At 44.7% G+C, this 19,083-nt stretch overlaps 1 protein-coding gene across 1 annotated transcript in view; it reads left to right on the forward strand.

The window, feature by feature from the left end:
* MYO1F (myosin IF) overlaps window positions 1-19,083 on the forward strand; it is a 273,313-nt gene that overhangs the window by 71,902 nt on the left and 182,328 nt on the right. Inside the window, exon 2 of the mRNA XM_086947211.1 lies at window positions 4,041-4,178. Within this exon, the coding sequence (XP_086803337.1) occupies window positions 4,041-4,178 (138 nt within the window). The remainder of the gene's footprint in view (window positions 1-4,040; window positions 4,179-19,083) is intronic.

Raw genomic sequence — 19,083 nt, forward strand, 5'->3', positions numbered from 1 at the left:
TCATGCTGCTACTTTGCTCGACTAGCTGTACACAACTGGCCACACAATTGTCGATGGCTGGGCACGCAAATGTCAATAAAATTGGATGCTGTTATTGGTAATGGTCCCGCAGCTACTGTCGAGACCTGATCTATAAGGCAGGCAGATACGGCCTGCTTCTACTGCCCATATCCCATTCCCAGGCTGATCTTCCTGGGAACCAAAAGCAGCCCAGGTAAAAATGTTGGAAACAGAACCACTCCCTTGTCTCTCTCCTTTTCCATCTTCTCTCTCTCTCTTTTACTTCTCTTCCTCAGTCTCGCAGGTACCCAATTAATGTGGTGTAGTGGTTGAATCCACTCCTCAACACACTAAAGCCCTGATTTCGAATTTGGTGGTCCAACCACCGGACTGTCATTGCAGCAGTCGGGATTCCACCAGACAAGCCGGCGGCATCCAGACTGCCGTATTACAACACTGCCAGGCTGGCGGGATTGTGTCTGCGGCACAACGACGGCATGCTTCGGCTCATAGAGAGCCTGAAGCATACTCTGCTGTTGTGGCAGCACTGCTTGCACATTGGTGCACTGTGTGCCATGCCCCATGTTGTGAATGGCACACAGTGCACGCACAATAGTGCAAGCAGAGGAGGGACACAACATGTGCCCATGCACACATCCCATGGGTTCAAACTTAATGGGGCACTGTTTGGGGCACCTTTCCCTGCCCCTCCGCCGACATGTTCATGGCAATTAAAAGCTTGTTGAAAAGGCAGGCCATCATCTGCATGGTGGTACCGGCATTGGCACCGCTACTGCAGACCACCGCTTTCCCCAGCACTGTCCCATAGAGATCCAGGATCCTGGTGGTGGCAGCAGTCTTGTGTCTGGATGGTGGCAGTCAGACCACCAAACTCGTAATTGGGCGGTCGGACCGCAGAAGTTGCGGCGTTCGGACTGTCACTGTCAATAGTCTAGGGACTGCCATACTCGTAATCAGGCCCTAACTCATTTCTTTCTAAAACAATCAGAAAGACTACAATTCAACGTAACCTCAAGCACCACAACCAAGCATTCTACCTCTAGCTTCAAAGGCTGAGGCATGAGTGCACGTGTTGGACTAAGCGACACCTAAAACAATGCATGCATACATTTTCCTTCAAACATGAAGCGCCTCAAGTAGTATTTTTAACTCACCAAGAATGAGATTGCAACTGCGGACCATTTTTTTATATTAGGGACTAACGTCAATCAGGCATTGGTAGATTAAACAACAAACAAATGTAAAATGAAGATGCAAATTAGGGCATGAATTGTTCACAGGGAACCTTTGCTAATAGCCTTCCAGGAAAGAATCTAACCTCATGCAGTCCCAACACTAGAATATTTGGAAGGATACGGAGAGAGAGAGAAACAGTGATGTGTGCTGTTGGAAAGGGAAAACGGGAGAAAGAGGAGGCCAAAGAGCAAGACAAGGAATCAGGAGATAAAATGAGGAGAGGTAGGAGAAGACAGAGCTAGGGTAGAAGATATTGGAGCATAGAAGGATGATAGAAGCAGAAACATAAAAAAGTAAAGGGGAGATTACTAAAAAAGAGAAATCAAGACAGAGAAATCAGTGTGGAGGCCCAGAGTTGCTAAAGATTTCATTTGTGTGGTACAAAGTGATGCAAAATTGTCCAAACAGCAGCAATGACCAACATTGGCATATGACAATGCTTTCCACCAGCTCCTGCTAAGTTATACAAAGGGAACAGACCTGGAGTGGAAGAGCACAGAAACCACAGGTTTTGTCACAAAGCCTGATTTACTAATGTAGCGTGATCCAGTTTTGCACAAATTCTAACACCAAGTGAAATCGGGTGCAACCAAGTGGTCAACCGATATATCATATGATATAAGTGTATGTAAGGAGTGCGCTTTAAACTAAAAAACACATGCGCGGTTGCTTAGACACAGGAAATTTGTGCTGGAGGTTGTCCATTAAGTACACATACTAAGCTAGACACTGCTGGCTTGCCTTTGCTTTATAGTGCAAGGCTGAGCATGAAGCAGAACAGCCATTTTTAGCACAACCGATGGTGTTGTCAGTCGGCGGGTTTTGCTAAAGCTGGTGATACTATATTCTTTGACCTTCGAGTGACGGAGAGCTTTCATTTTTCATGCAGTGCTTCATTGTGTGAAGGATAGTATATCTGCTACTGGGAGATAGGTGGGTAAGAAGAATTAGCTGTTTGAAAGATAGGAGACACACCCAACTGGACAGTACAATATCACCATTGCTTAGTGGACGGTCTCATGGACCCTGTCCTATTTCAAGAATTTTCAGAGAACCAAACTAAATTATATTTTGATATTTAATTCTAATTTCCCCGTGCAACAAAGCAATTTTTGAGGCCTTTTATGATTATATATGTATAATCTAAACATAGGATCAATCCAGCTGACATCTCACTAGATGAATTTCCCTTATTCACTCAATAACTCATTCCCTTATAGTTAATATTCGTGAGATACAGATTCGGACTTGAAACCAAAATCAGCCCTTGCTACAAGGTTCAAACCATTCCTACACTGCCGGAGTCGGGTGTCCCCAGAGCCATGGGGGCTAGCATGGTCAGTACATGGCCGACCATCCAGATCTGAAAGCAAACCCCTGGCTTGTAGCCAACCGGGAAATGCCACAGTGAAAGACAACAACAAAACATTTTTTTTTGCTAAATTTAAGTGAAAGTGATGTCTAAGAACTATATCCCTCCTTCATGAAATCATGCCTGTAGCAGGTTAGAACATCTGTAGACTTGGTACCTGAACTAATATCTTAGCTTATGTCACAGATATTAAAGTTATAATCCACAACCATTCTTTTCTAAATTCTGCTCTTCTTTTTCTGTCATGATACAAGAACCTTTCCTCCTTCATGAGCTTATCTTAGTTCCTCTTTCCCACCGTCTCTCTGCGGCGGACCTCAAAATCACTCAGTCGTGTTGGACTTCTATTTCACTGCTGCTTTCCTCCTTTAGCCCACTTAGACTTTCTTCTGCCTATACAGCTTTCTTTTTCTTTTCTCTAACCTTCCCTTTCAACAGACCCTTTTTTCCTCAGTTTATCTGTGTTCATATTTTATTAATAACTTCTGTTTGTTAATTTTTTTAACACTTAGGACAGTATTCAGATAGATTTTGCCGTGGCCTATTCTTGTAGTACTCGTGGCTTACTCCTGGAATTCAGTATAAAGCCAGGAGTAGGGCACACTTACACAAAGCAAAGTCTTTCTATTTTTTTATGCCTAACTTGATAACTTTTAAAGAACAGGCAGAACTATAACTCGTTTCTGAATAAGAAGTGTCGAATTCACAAAAGCATTTGAGAAGTTGCACTAGAGAAAAACTAATTAACATGCCCTTACGTGCCTTCATAAATCGGCCGTGAAATGTCCAACTCCCTTCCAGTAAACGTGAAAAGAGGTGACTTGTACCTCTTTATGTTCTATAAAAAATGAAACATGACATAGATAAATAAAGATTCAAAGAGGGCACACTCATTTCTATTTATACTAATTGCATGTGGCTTTGCCTGTCACATTCCCATTTTAGCTCCATTTTAGATGTTTTGGGACAAAATCACAAAGGCATGTAGGAGTACGTAAACTAGTAGTACAGTAGTATTACTTTATGTACACAAAACTGAATTTGTAATTAGTCCCTAGTGTGTGAACTAGGTGAATTTGTGCAAAAGCATGCTGTGGTCTTATCCAAGATCCCCCTATCAATGCAGGTTTTCTGGGTGACCACTGACTCTGTAAAGAAGTTCAAATAAGTTCCATTGTGTGTAAATTTATATTATGTGGATATCCTAAAATGTAGGGAGTCTGCCTACATTGATCACCTATGTTATAGACCTTGCACCATCAGCAAAAAAATGGAAATCTGCTGTGGTGCTGCAGTCTTGCCCAAGCTACAGGAGGAAATTATACATTTTTTGCGGAATCTGTAGCAATGTCTTCCCATGCTAAGTCTATGCTGTCCCATCACGCTAAGCTGTGAATTCTTCTTCCTACAGGGAAGCAAGGAGCGGTACCACTGGCAGAGCCACAATGTCAAGCAGAGCGGAGTGGACGACATGGTCCTTCTGTCCAAGATTACGGAGGACGCCATTGTGGAAAATCTGAAGAAGCGTTACATGGATGACTACATCTTCGTATCCTTTGTAGAGACAGATGCAGAGTCGAGCAGTAGTAGGGAAGAGACAAGGAACATTCAAATGACTTTGTGCCATTCTGTTATGTCACGGTGGAAATTGTTAATTCAGCTCAGACTTTATGTTTTGATCAGACAACTAACAGCACAAGAGGCAGTGCCTCTGCACATTACTCATTGTCATCTGGTTGTCTGTGGACGGGGGCGAAGCTTCATGGTTGACCTACTTGTGCTAGTTTTAGAAGACATTAATTCCGGTTTTATGCAACGTGTGATCTTCTAAGATGACTTCATCTTCCTGTGCTTTAGATAGTTACACACTCTGAATGGGGTTTGCTCTTGAAAAAAAACTGCTCTAAATGTAACAATGATGATCATTATTGTAAAATAGGGTGCTGGTGACAGTCTGCTACGAAAATTGTTTAATAGGATTCATTTGAGGAAATTAACTGCTAAATAATAGCACCAACAATCATTCTTTTGTCAGTTACCTGTGTAATTACCAAGAAACTTTACAAATAGTCCACATTCTAAAGTACATCAGTCAATGAAACACACTTTTACCCAATCCCAGTTTGAAATTGCTAAATGATCCCAGAATGTAGTTTTAAGATGTTTACAGCCATATGCAGTATTTTTATTAGAGGCACCAAAGTGTGAATATCACATCTTACTATTGTCAGCGTTACCTATTATGTGTTTTAAAAGCTTCTCAACCATTTAAATCATTACAGACCAAGCAGCCAGCAAGATAATTTAATATGCAGCAAAGCAAGGTACCTGCACTGTGGGTGAAGGAGCCATAAGTGGCTTGTGTTTGAACTCTGCCAAATATGAGTTTCCTTGCTATGCTTTAAATTAGGCAAACCCTTGATGCAGCTATCCGTAAACTACAGGACCAGTGGTCACAGTGACTGGCATTCTATCATACTGAGGGATGGACTACTGTTACTTATTTTCCCACCATAAGTCTGTCATGTGAGGTGTGGCAGGCCTGGTCTGGTAAAATGTTAAATGACCGCCAAGCTCAGCGGACATTTTAATGTTTTTTCAGATAAACAAACAATTTACTTACCTTCCGTAATGCTCTTTCTGGCGAATACTCTATGACCAGTGTGTAACGGAGTTCAATACACACGAGTAGCCAGTTTCCAAGGGTTCTCTTATGGACACCCTTTCCGTTCTTCATTCTGGTAAAAATCACATGCTGGTTCATCAACTCAATAGTCTTTTGTGTGGTCAATGTAAAAGAACAGAGATCATTTAGGGTTAAGTGGATGGGGCCTCTCCTCTTCTTTCAAAGGGTGAGGTGGGACAAAAAATGCCAGCAGAGTAATTCATTAACCAACAAGGAAGGACGTCATGAGCTGCAGCAAGAAGGCTGCCCTGGGTCTCTGTGCCAGTTTATCTAAAAAAACAGGAGGTGTAAGAAGTTGTACGAAGAGCGTAGGCAGCTTACTCAAGCAACATGCTGGCTTAATCGCACTAAGTAAGATGGTTTTAAGCATCAAGAGTTGTAAAGAATTGCTGTGCATTGGCTCAAAAGGCATGCACATTAGAAATATTAGGACCATGTTACTGTCCAATTGAGGCATACCAAATGGTGGTAATGGGTAGAAAAATGTGTGAAACCTTTTTTAAAATGCATCAAGGCCATTGATTTAAATACAGTTGTTCAGACAAACATGGAAAGGCCATGAGAATTGATAAATGACCTTTCACACTGGCCACTGCAAGGCGTGGCTAGGGCTATCAAAAGAAAACACAAAAGAATATCAGAATGTCTGGACTGCAAGGGGTCGTGTTTCATTCATCACACCAAGGGACACATTTTTCACAAGGCCCAGCGTCATAGGGCATATAGAGGCAAGGGTGACATCGACCACCTTGGCTGGCAAACTAACAGCATTCATTTGCTACTGCTTAATTTCCATACATGGAGGAGTAAGTTATGGAGACTTGGTTGTAGGACTTTTTCTTGCTTCTGAGACAGTAGGTCCTCCCTAAGTGGAAGCCTGATCACAGGGCAAAGACTCAGGCGCATGACCACTGGTTATCCCACTCCCCTGGTGCTGTCTGTGGTGATAAGAATGACTTTGGCCCTGTCTTTATTAATATTTCTCAGTGCACGAGGCACAAAATAGAGTCTGTTATTCCATTCCAGCTGGGATGAGTCAAGTAATAAGCACCTTGGAAGAAATTCCCTGTGTAAAATTGGTGACACTGTGTGGCGCGTTCTTGATGGTGGCAAATAGATCTATCCAAAGGCATGCCATGGGCCTGGTCTTTCCCAACTGTTATTTTTCACTATGGGTGGTCTGAGTACAACAAACTTGGTCAAAGTTCAGATAAACATCTGAGGAGCTGCTAAACCTATCATCTCCTCACACTTTGTACGAGGTATAACAACTTGTGCCAGTACATTCTTTAATTTGCTTTGTAAGCCTTGATAATAGAAGGTTGACGTTTTCTTTTTCAGGCCAACTGTTCTCCACTACCAAACGATTAAAGATGGCAATTAGATCTTGATGACCATGTTTAAAGTTCAACAATTCACTATGTAGAGAAAATATATGTGATTTCCTACGACACAATTTTATATTTATACAGCAATTGATTATTTCATTGTGCTAATGGTGCATTCCAATTGGCACCATTCTCAATTAAGTAAAATAAAACAATGGCTATATTGGTTTAATCACCGTGAAATACTTCAATTTTGCTTAGTACATTCAAGTGACACTGATTCAATGAACAATTTGTGGATTTTGAGATCAGCTACAAATCTCTTTGTTGATACTAAAATTATTACATGTTGTATTTGTATATGTGAATGTACATAACACTTTCGGCCCGATTCCGATGTCGTTCGGAAGGTCTCTGAATCGGATTTGGCTTTGCCGGATCCGATTCTTAGCCCTTATTCCCGACCAAATCGTATACAGGTCCAGACGACCAAGTAAGATGCAAAGATGGCATAAACACCGATCAAATCGTTTACAGACCCAAACCACTCCGTACGACTCGTTCGTAGCCGAATTGTGCCACGCAATGGAGCTGGTTTCCGACCGAGCGAGTACAATGCACGATTCGGACAGCTGCTTCGCCTTGGTCTCAGAGATACAAAACAACTGTCAGAAGCGTACTTTGGGGACCCGTTGCAGGACCCCCCCTTCACCTGGGACACTCAAAATCTGCCATGGCCGTGTGCCCATGGGTCCCCCCGATACAGGCATGCACAGTGTACGCTTTTCCCCACCTGTCTATTTTCTGCTATAGGAGCATGTGTAGGCGTCTGTTCACAGGCTCCCATAGAGTTCAATGGGAGTCCGAGCGAACCGAGTCCGTAAGCCTACGGCAGCATCGTACTTGCTCGTGCGGACTCCCGGAGCACGTTTCGCTTGGAAAGCCCTTCGGATCCAAGTCGTACGGAGGGCTTTCCTAGCGAGATCGGAATCCGGCCCTTAAGAGTCTACGGCTAGGGTGGTAAGGCACAAGGGTTATTGATTTTGGGTTAGAGAGGTAATTAAATCGTACTTGTATCTTTGCTGTCGGATTTCAATTAAAAAAACTATTTTATTTTTACTTGAATTAATTCAGATAGTAAGATTCTGTTTTCTGATCCCATCGATTAGACAAACCCACTGTTCTAATTTAGCTATTCTCTATGGTTTGCGACAGGGTGATTTTCAAATCCGTAGGTCAGGTTGCAATTATACCACAGGCTATGCAAGATGTCAGTTTACACCAACCTGGTAATCCAGACCCAACAGAAGCAATGTAAATATCCACACTTCCTGGTACACAGTTACAACCATACAAGGGTGTATGTTGTTTAGCGGTAGACCTAGAGAATGGGACAGGAGAGAGACAGAGACCCTGAGTTACTTCACTCTACCTGTTCTTGCTGCTTCCTCAGTTTGCACTGCAGAATCATTGACAAGAAAAAGTTATTAAGAATGTAATCATTCTGATTCCAGCTCACTATTCCTAATAAGGCAAGTGACAATATCTGAATCTCTGTCTCTCTATATTTAGATGAAACGCTGACTTCCTAGAAGTGCGTCACAAATAGAACCTTTGTAATATGCGCAAGAACAAGAGCTATATATATCTACCATCAGTGTTTTGTGAATACAATCTACAATATGAAAGATTCTCAATGTAAAATGATTGCAAGCTGTCACATAATAAAGGCACATTAGCATATACGCTTTCATCCAACAATAAGCAATTACTCCCCACCGACAGCAATATCTTAATATCATATGTGACTCTTAAAAAAGGGAAACAAAATCTGCACACGAGTATGATTCTTTCTCTTGCGGCTTGTGGAATAACAAGCACTAATTTAGGATTCATAATCCTTGGAAGGATAACTCTAGAAATAGGAAGCAAAATATCAAAGTCTGAATCCCAGTGATCAAGAATCCTCCTAGAATACTTCTCTGGATCCAGTAAATCTTCATTACCTCCAGGTGAGGATTCTTTGAGTTCTAGTCTTTGATAACAAGGGTGTAACTCAGCAACTAGTTATCGCAATTGCTTAGCAAAGATCTTTCTGAAACATGGGGAATTTATAACCCATGAATCTCGTGTGAGAGTCCTGTGGCATTTTTGGACCTGTGGTCTCTGTTGACTTCACTTCTGCTTCCTGTAGTGCTAGCATGATAGATACGAAACCTCAGACCAATCGGCTCCCACACCCTGTGCACCGACTAGCCTCTTCTGCTGTGGCAGACTTGCTCACCCTAGTCGTTTGAAGGAGCACATCTCCTTGTATTACAAATTAATTTACTTTTTTCCTACTTGCAGGAATCCTCAAAAAGATTCCGAGTGGGCGTACAAGTTGGGATTTCTCTGGCACAAGTGAGGTAAAATCCACACTTGTAAATACCAATTAAGGGTTGGGGAGGGAAACTCCAAGGCATGGTTTGCCATGGAAGATTGGGAACATCCACAAACAAATATGTTTGTGAACAATTGTTTCTAGCCTTTTTGATCCTGTACATAATCAGAGATTTACTCCAGCAAGGGGCTGGAGGTACGCCACTTACAGGGCGAGAAGGAGAATGGATCACCCCACATTTAATGTGATGTACCGGATAAACAATTACCATGAGTAACATGGTCAGCGACTGGCTGCCGCCCCCCTCCCAACTGACCACACCAACTCCCGGACACATGAACATGAAACATGGTTATCTTTGGAAGGCGGGGGTCGCGGGACCCCCGGCCGTATTTATTAGGATATAAAATTAAAAAAATTTAATAGCATGATAAATACATTATACAAAAATCAGCAGGACATTAGATACAATATTGTCAACAAACTTGAGAGGCTAACCTTAACAGAGACTCTAATACAAGTTGTTCCTAACCGAAACTAACATCCTCAGCTAGATTTTTGTATACTACATTTCTGGCCATATGGCAAGGTCGCTAACCGGTGTCAGGTCTTATTAGCTGCGCCTTACCTAGAGATGCGCGCATGCGCAGCCGGGCCTAGTAATTACCCGGTCCACGCCGTGAATCCAATTACTAGCTGCGCCTCACCAAGAGATGTGCGCATGCGCAGCGGGGCCTGGTAATTACCCGGTCCACGCCGTGAACTCCATTTACCCACTAAAGGAGGGCCCTTACTCTGCGCCATCCGGTGACGTCATGAGTATGCGCGCGCGGGGTGGCTACCAGCCTAAGGAAAGCGTGACTACTCCAACCCGCGCCCCTTTGAACAGCAATTACCTTGCCCCTGAAGTTCTTATGAGGTGCCAAGGGCACCTCCCCTTGGGCGGGAACCTCCATGGGATGGGAGCGCGGGGCACGACACTCTGTGGGGGAGCATCCAGAGAACAAGAGGGTCTCCTGGGCGCTCCCCGCTTCTTTATCCCCAAGGGGCCAGGTGAGGGCGGCACGCCCCCACCCAGCCCCTCCTGCAGCCCGCCCCCCCGACCCGGAAGCCCTAAAATGACATCCGGGTCAGAGGGGGCGCAAACCAATCGGTGGCGAGGCGCGCCCGGGCACGCCCCTCCACCGAGGAGCTCTGAGGAGGGGGACGGTCGCCGCGCCGCCATGCGGGCGGGGGGGCCAAGAGCCCCCCCTTTTCAAAATGTTTTCTACACGGAAAGAAAAATGTGCGTGTGCATGAGGATCTCTGTGACTTCACTACAGAGAACTATGGAACTTGATTCCTGTGCAATAGTCACTTGATATTCCCAGACGTATACCTCGAAACATGCGTCTGGCAGAGCACTTTCTTTATTGTTCATATGTTGAAGCAGGGCGGTCGCTAGCAGCAAACAGTGGTGGGGCAGCGTGGGGGCAAAAAAATAAAAATACAACCACGCTCGTCAGCTCCCGAAATCCTGATGTACAGAGGCTCCCAGAGTCCCCAGCGCCAATCCGGTAGCTGCTCTCATGCTGGTAGTACCCAGCATGACAGCAGTGCCGAAATTGGGCAGATCGGGCTAGTGGCAAGCTCCAACAGGGTCTGGGAACCTTTGCTCCTGAGCCCTGCTGATATCTCCAAACAACTGCCTGGAAATATCCAAGTGCGTATGTCAGTTTGGCCATCCTAAGACGGCAGTCAACCCATATTCACACTTGGTGCCCTGTGCCCACCACTCCTCCTGCTGCTGATGGCCCCTCCCTGAAGACTGGGTTGTGGCTTTGGCTCCAACTAGTAAAATGAAATGATAACAAAGCAGTTTCATTAATTGCTTTATTGTAATTTTATTTAACATGTTTGGATCTGCTGGTTCCATCAGAGGTTTGACGCTCCTCCACCATAAGGGCGGAGACGCCCCTGGGATGAAGGCTACGGGATGTTGCCTTGCAATGGTACAGAAGAGTCGAAAGTCACTTCCCCTAGCCTTGTGATTTGACTAAGAAGCAGAGAGCTACCGCTCTTACATCTGCATTTTAAAACTTAAGTTGAAAGGTAGAAGGTGGTTTTCAGTCCAAGTCAATAATGATTCAGAATTTGCTTCTGCTAAGACTAAAGATTAACACGCTCTCCTTTATCGGGCTTGTAGAAGTACAAACAAAAAATACAGTTGTAATACTATCATCATCATCCGATTGATCGACGCTAGGGAGGGACGCTATTGACGGTACAATGATGCATGCAAGACATGGTGAGGAAGAGTCAGTCACACATTCCGTTGGATCACCTGCATCACACCACCCACGCGACCCCCGCTCTATCGCCTCTGAGTTCTTGCAGACCGTGGTGGGGACAGACACCCAAGCAGAGCTGAACCTACTCCACCAGCCAAAAGGTTTGTGGTCTAGAGTCTTTTCTCACTTCCTGTTTTTTGTTGCTTGGAGGAAGCCTGGTTTGTTAATACTTGAGTCAGAAAAGATTATGTTAGAATGACATGTTAACGCCCACAAACGCCACTCCTCGATTCTGCTACATCCCCGCTTGTTCAGCCTTATAAGGAGGACTTGGGAGTAGGTGGAGATGACAGACTGGATCAGCACAGCTGGTCTAAATGCAAGTCTTTACCCCATAATCTGCCTAGTTATCTTCAAGTTATAAAATGCTGACACTATCAACCCAAAAGTACAAGTAACCTTGAAAAGCTACAAAGCAACTCCGATCGCAGTTGTGCTGTTGCTGGAAAGCACTTCGACACATGGGGGAGGCAACAGTGCAAAGCAAACACCTTGATTTTACAGAACCCTTTGTCCAAAACATTTTTCTCTCACTTTACCCTCGCAGGAAGCCAATTTGGTTTATTTCAAGCACTCAGGCCACCGAGAAAAGCAGAAGAAAGCATACAAAGTAGTAAGAACAATAAGAAAAGCCTTCAAGTACAAAACCCTTCAACCACAATATCGAGGACAAATGAATTAATTGAATGAAACACTTTCTTAAAGAGCGCAGTCATTCTCCCGAAGGCTCCATGGCGATATAGTAGATATCGATAGTGGAACTGACCGAAAGACTATATAGAGTAACAAAGAGTAACAACTCAAGGAGCCTTCCACTGTTTCCTAAAGGATGTCAAACATTCCATTTGAAACACACACAATGTACGTCTGGTACACAAATGGGATAGGGGGAAGTTACAGTTGTCTAGTGAAGAATGTTTTCTTTAGGACAAGAACCCTCACTCACCCCAAGGTGACATGCTTCATCACTGGGTTCCCTCCTCACACCTGCGCAAAATGGTGCCTGGTGTGGTCTACGATTCTCAAACTGAGAGGAGCTGAGGTGTTTATAGTTAGAGGAGCTCAATCATGGAGGAAGGAATTTTGTGAAGGGGATTCTTCTGTGTGGTAAATAACACAATATTGTGCAAAATATAGTGTACTGCACCCTTTTTTCACTTCAAGATGAAGATGTGGCCAGTGTAGTCTATGTATTAAGGCTGCATTATTGTTTCTCTAACTCATAAGTGTTTTTACAGGCCTTCCTGGAGAAAGGTAAACAATATCCACTTAGGAAGATATATCTAAAAGAACTGGTCCGGGTTCCCCGCATGTGGGTGGGACTATTCGAGTGCTTATGGCTATACATGGAAATCCACTACGAGAGAAGCAAGGTTGTTAGGTTTTGTCAATCACAACTTGTTCAGCGTGTTTCGAAGAGGTAGTGCAGCACTTAAGTTCATGTCAATAATGATGATTAACAAGGTAAATGTGATGGCTGGAGTGAGGGTATGAATTAGCTGACAAATCGAAACTTGGTTGTGGAGATCTGTAAAATGTTATTTGCTACACCTTTCCTTTAGTGTATTAGGCACTTAGAGATTCATCCAAGACTTTAATCACCATATTGAGTATTGCTGTTGGATGAGCCATGCAACTCCCCATAACAATAACAAAAGTGATGCAAGGAATGCTGATGGTATCAGAATTTTATAGCCAAGGGTGGATGTGCTACTCTGTTTGAGAAAGGAGATAATAAAGAAGAAAAGGTTTTAGGTCAAATCAGACATTGGGATTGGGCTGAGAAGCAATGTTCAATCATATAGTTCATCAGCACCCGATTACTCAATTGACAGAAAGTATACTTTCTGGTATACAGGTTTTAAGCATTTTCTGAAAGTTATTAAAGGCGTGCTGGAGGATAGGATGAGCGGTGACAGTTTCCAAGCTTTAGCAATTAGTTAGCTCAATGAGCGACCACCTTTTTCCTTTTTTGATGTAAGAAAAGTGTAGAAAATGTCATGATGCTGAATGCAGGTGCTGTGGAGAGAGGCACCAGGTAAACATGATTTGAATGTAACTTGGGAAGGACGAATACAAATGGTCAGTGACGAATACAAATAATGTAGAAAAGACAGGACTTTTTGATGGTACACGATTTAAGAGACTGTGGGTACGACCATATGAAACTTGGAGTATGAGAGTTGCATAATATGGCAATTCGCTACTCTGCTTTTTCTCAGCTTGTTAATATGTTACAGGTGTCCTATAGTGCTTGGGAACAAAGTCCAATCTCTCTTGAGGAACGTTCATTTGCTTTTGTTTCTGCTGCAGATGCATGCATACTTACAGTAATAGCTGGATACAGGTTCCTCAAACTATAAAAAACATGCTCTTTCAGTTTCGCTTGTGAGGATCAACCAATAACACTTTGCACTGGACAGTTAGAGATGAAGATAAACGACCAAAAACAGGAATTCAACCTCATAGCAAAACTAAAGGGCAGATGACGCAGTTTGAAACAGGAACCTAAATATAGGATCAGCAACAACATTACAGTCAGGATGGATGGATGGATGTATTATTGTCAAGCCAAGTTTATTCAACGTGGACTTAATGCATCTTCCTTTGATCTTATATGCAGTTAGTTGCCATTCCCCGCCAACCGTGACACTACCAGCAGTTAAGATTACAATGGATCTTAAAAAGGGAACACTTAGTTTACAATTTGAGAACATAAACCATAATAACTAAAAAAAAGAGTACCCTCTTTTTAAGTTTTTTGTGCTCCTTTTCAGCTGTCAGTTGACATTTTATTCCAGCTGGCATCACTAATAGGACCATCCCACCCTCAAATGCACCCTTGAGTCTTAAATGGAATTCACCAGCAATTTATTTCACTGGTCCTCCTCCTACCTTTCCAACTGACCCCAGTTTGTTCACATAGGCATCTCCAAGTCACAGAAGATCCCTGCTATGTATGCACGTATGGAGTCCCTAGCGTTCATCTGTCATCTTCAGTCTTTTCATGGAGCCGCTTAGTGTGCTACTCACGGATAACAAACAACAAATGGGACACCCAATAAACCCTTGTAGGTATGGGCAATGAACTGTATCTCGTAAGGGTATCTACAAGTGATTTTGTTCCAAATATCACTTGATAATGATATGTTTTAAATTAATAAGTAAGTCATGAGATAAAACTGACTGTGTCCATAGAACAACAACAATTAATGATTAGAGCAATAGTGGAAAAATGCTTATGAAAAGCAATTAGAAAACGTGCCTGGTATAATGACTGTGAGGCTCTTTTACAGGTGAAAACGAAAACATCGGTGTACCCACTAGTCTGTGTAACCACTTTTGGAACAGCTACTAATGTCATCAAGAAACTGATAAAAACAAAACTGGTCTTTGCTGTCCAACTTGCCTGAATTGGCACAGAAACCCATGTTTGCCTTTAAAAGAGGCCCCAATCTGAGAGATAGATTGGTCCATGCATATAAAAACACAGATATGGTTCCCAGGTTAGTGGCAGTTCCCTGGTACCACTGGGATGCAGCGCGCTTAAGGGGATACATTGTGGCAACAGTGCGGCATAATAATTTATTTTAATTTTGCTGAGGCAATCTATTTTCTTCTTATTTTTATATCTGCATTTTAACCTTGATATTTGCGATATTTGCACCATCGCGGCGTTCTGCAGAGCAAAGGCAGGCGCTTAGCTTTTTAAATTCATTGCTCATTGCTGATTCCATCTTTCATTGTGTCCTTACCTGCTGTGTTGAGCTCCCTTCAGCCCCGGTCCATCCCAGCTAAGCATGGGCGGATTTTGCGGATCCACAATCCGCGGATTTTGCGGATTTGCGAATCGTGGATCAGCAAAATCCGCAGATTTTGCGGATTTGCGGATCCGCGGATTTGGGGCGGGGCTTCCATGCGAGTGCACATGCTTCTTGTGTGTATAAAAGGTCAGAGAAAGATCAGTTCAGCAGATGAAGAGAAATAAGCTCCTGGTCACAGAAACAGCACGGGTATTGCGCTCGTGAAAGTCACGGATGCAAAAGCCTCTATCCAGCATCACAGCTGATTTTCCACAGTAGAGTTGGGAAGAAGGCACACCTGTCCAGCCTCGACGACGCTCACGATTGTTTTTGGGCTAATGAATGAGTCACTGAATTTGAGCATCAACTAGTTCGAGCGACCATGTGTGTGTTACTATTCAATCGCCCCGAAGGGCGCAGGGGTCCCTTGAGTGAGCTGTCCATCAGAGTGGGTGAATGGCGGGAAGACGGTGCAAACCGCGAGTGTGTGGGCGGGGCCAAACGGGCAGGGCTACCATGCGAGTTCACACATGCTTCTTGTGTGTATAAAAGGTCAGAGAAAGATCAGTTCAGCAGATGAAGAGAAATAAGCTCCTGGTCACAGAAACAGCACGGGTATTGCGCTTGTGAAAGTCACGGATGCAAAAGCCTCTATCCAGCATCACAGCTGATTTTCCACGGTAGATTTGTGAAGAAGGCACACCTGCCTCGACGACGCTCACGATTGTTTTTGGGCTGATGAATGAGTCACAGGAAGGGCATGTTGTAAATATTTTAGGATGGCGCCGGCAAGCTGCCAGCGCCATCCTAAAATACTTACTAAATTAGCTTCAACAGGAAGCACTAATAGATAAAATCGAGCACCTGCTTTATTTTATCTATTAGAGCTTCCTGTTGAAGCTAACTTAGTAACTATTTTAGGATGGCGCTGGCAGCTTGCCGGCGCCATCGTAAAATAGTTACAACAGGCCAGGCTTCAACTTTTGCCCCCGGAATAATCCGACGCTCGCGGATTTGCGAATTCTCGGTAAATTCGCGGGAGTTCGCGGATTTACCGAAAATTCGCAAAATCCGCGAGCGGAACGGATTTTCTGCTCATACTTAATCGCAGCTCCTCTGCCGTTTGTGTGGAGGGTGGCTCTCTCACCGTGGCTCCTCGTGCCGGTCCGGTGGAGAGCGGGCGCCATACTGGGAGGAGCCTGAAGGGCACTGGGACCAGAATCAGCGGTCCAGTTGCCCGAGGCTCCCTCCCATAAAACGTAATGTGTCTACGAGAGCGCAGCGGGCGCGACGATGGCGCGCCGAAGGTGCGCCTAAGGTAAGCCCGTCTGCGCCCGTCCGCGAGCGTCCGGGACCCGGGGCCACCGACTCTGGACAACATTTTATTTACTCTGCCTCTGATTTACTTGCACTCAGACCTACTGGAAATTCGTGGCCGCCATTATCTCCGCACACATTAAAACGTACCTCTCAGTTTGGGATTTCTAAAGTTATCCCAGCTGTTGACCCCTTACCTACGAACTCACTACGTATAGACCATGGTACACCTAATAAACCTATGCTAGAGTTCCGCTGCATCTACCTCAATACACCGTCGATGATCAAACACCAGGTAGACATCTTTCTTTTACTGACCTATGAAAAACCAGACATTCTTCTTTTGACAGAAACTTGGTTTACTCTTGACTCATTAGCAGACATACTCGCATCTCTCTCCTCTGACTATTATATTCTCTCAGCCAACCGTCCACCCGGGAAAACAGGGGGGGGGGGGGGGTAGCTGCTATTATTCTTAAAACCCATCATTTCCGAGAACTTTCATCCTTGTCTCTCCCGGATACGGAGAATATTGTCATTAAGTTAGATGCTGATAGTGGGGCGTTATTATTAGTTTTACTATATCGTCCTCCTCAGTTTATGGCCACTTTTCCTTCAATTTTAGCAGAACAACTGGCCTCCTGTGTTATTAATTATTCTAAAATTATTTTAATTGGGGACTTGAACTACTGGTTTGATAATGTGGCAGGGTATACTCAGACGTGAGTCCCTTGCTCACTTTGCCACTGGATTCAAGCAAGCCGGGCTGAAGAAGGCTGGAATGCCAGAAACCGGTCCTCGGAAGCTTGTTTCCGGTCCAGGGAAGACATGGCTTGGCAGTTCGGGCTGCACTGTTCCCATGAGGCACAGGGTCAGACTGATTTGCATATAGCCATGTCTGAACTGGGGTGGCAGAGTGGGGTTAAGAACGGTGATGGATTAAACCCAGATCTCTTGACTGGGTGTGAGTGTCTGATTGATTCAGAGGCTCCGTCCATCACCAACCCCTTTTGTACCGCTTTTGGCTGCCATAAGTGTGGCAGGGTATACTCAGACGTGAGTCCCTTGCTCACTTTGCCACTGGATTCAAGCAAGCCGGGCTGAAGAAGGCTGGAATGCCAGAAACCGGTCCTCGGACGCTTGTTTCCGGTCCAGGGAAGACATGGCTTGGCAGTTCGGGCTGCACTGTTCCCATGAGGCACAGGGTCAGACTGATTTGCATATAGCCATGTCTGAACTGGGGTGGCAGAGTGGGCTTAAGAACGGTGATGGATTAAACCCAGATCTCTTGACTGGGTGTGAGTGTCTGATTGATTCAGAGGCTCCGTCCATCACCAACCCCTTTTGTACCGCTTTTGGCCGCCATAAGTGTGGCAGGGTATACTCAGACGTGAGTCCCTTGCTCACTTTGCCACTGGATTCAAGCAAGCCGGGCTGAAGAAGGCTGGAATGCCAGAAACCGGTCCTCGGAAGCTTGTTTCCGGTCCAGGGAAGACATGGCTTGGCAGTTCGGGCTGCACTGTTCCCATGAGGCACAGGGTCAGACTGATTTGCATATAGCCATGTCTGAACTGGGGTGGCAGAGTGGGCTAAAGAACGGTGATGGATTAAACCCAGATCTCTTGACTGGGTGTGTCTGATTGATTCAGAGGCTCCGTCCATCACCAACCCCTTTTGTACCGCTTTTGGCCGCCATAAGTGTGGTAGGGTATACTCAGACGTGAGTCCCTTGCTCACTTTGCCACTGGATTCAAGCAAGCCGGCTGAAGAAGGCTGGAATGCCAGAAACCGATCCTCGGAAGCTTGTTTCCGGTCCAGGGAAGACATGGCTTGGCAGTTCGGGCTGCACTGTTCCCATGAGGCACAGGGTCAGACTGATTTGCATATAGCCATGTCTGAACTGGGGTGGCAGAGTGGGCTAAAGAAAGGTGATGGATTAAACCCAGATCTCTTGACTGAGTGTGAGTGTCTGATTGATTCAGAGGCTCCGTCCATCACCAACCCCTTTTGTACCGCTTTTGGCCACCATAAGTGTGGCAGGGTATACTCAGACGTGAGTCCCTTGCTCACTTTGCCACTGGATTCAAGCAAGCTGGGCTGAAGAAGGCTGGAATGCCAGAAACTGGTCCTCTGAAGCTTGTTTCTGGTCCAGGGAAGACATGGCTTGGCAGTTTGGGCTGCACTGTTCCCATGAGGCACAGGGTCAGACTGATTTGCATATAGCCTGTCTGAACTGGGGTGGCAGAGTGGGCTAAAGAACGGTGATGGATTAAACCCAGATCTCTTGACTGGGTGTGATTGTCTGATTGATTCAGAGGCTCCGTCCATCACCAACCCCTTTTGTACCGCATTAGACTACCAAGCAGCAGAACTCAAGGACTTACTATCGGATATGAATCTGAAACAGCACATACACTCTTCTACTCATCAGAAGGGCCATAGTTTGGATCAAATTTGGTCATATAATTTGTCTCTACCTCCGCCCTCCATACGTCCTTGCAGTTGGTCGGACCACTTTTTCATATATTTTTCATTTACAATCAATGGGACTGTTAAGAAGGCGGGGCTTGCAGCTGGCGAAGATGGCCGCAGCCGAACAAGGCTCCC

Source organism: Lissotriton vulgaris, chromosome 12, assembly GCF_964263255.1.
Source record: "Lissotriton vulgaris chromosome 12, aLisVul1.2, whole genome shotgun sequence".
Lineage (NCBI taxonomy): Eukaryota > Metazoa > Chordata > Amphibia > Caudata > Salamandridae > Lissotriton > Lissotriton vulgaris.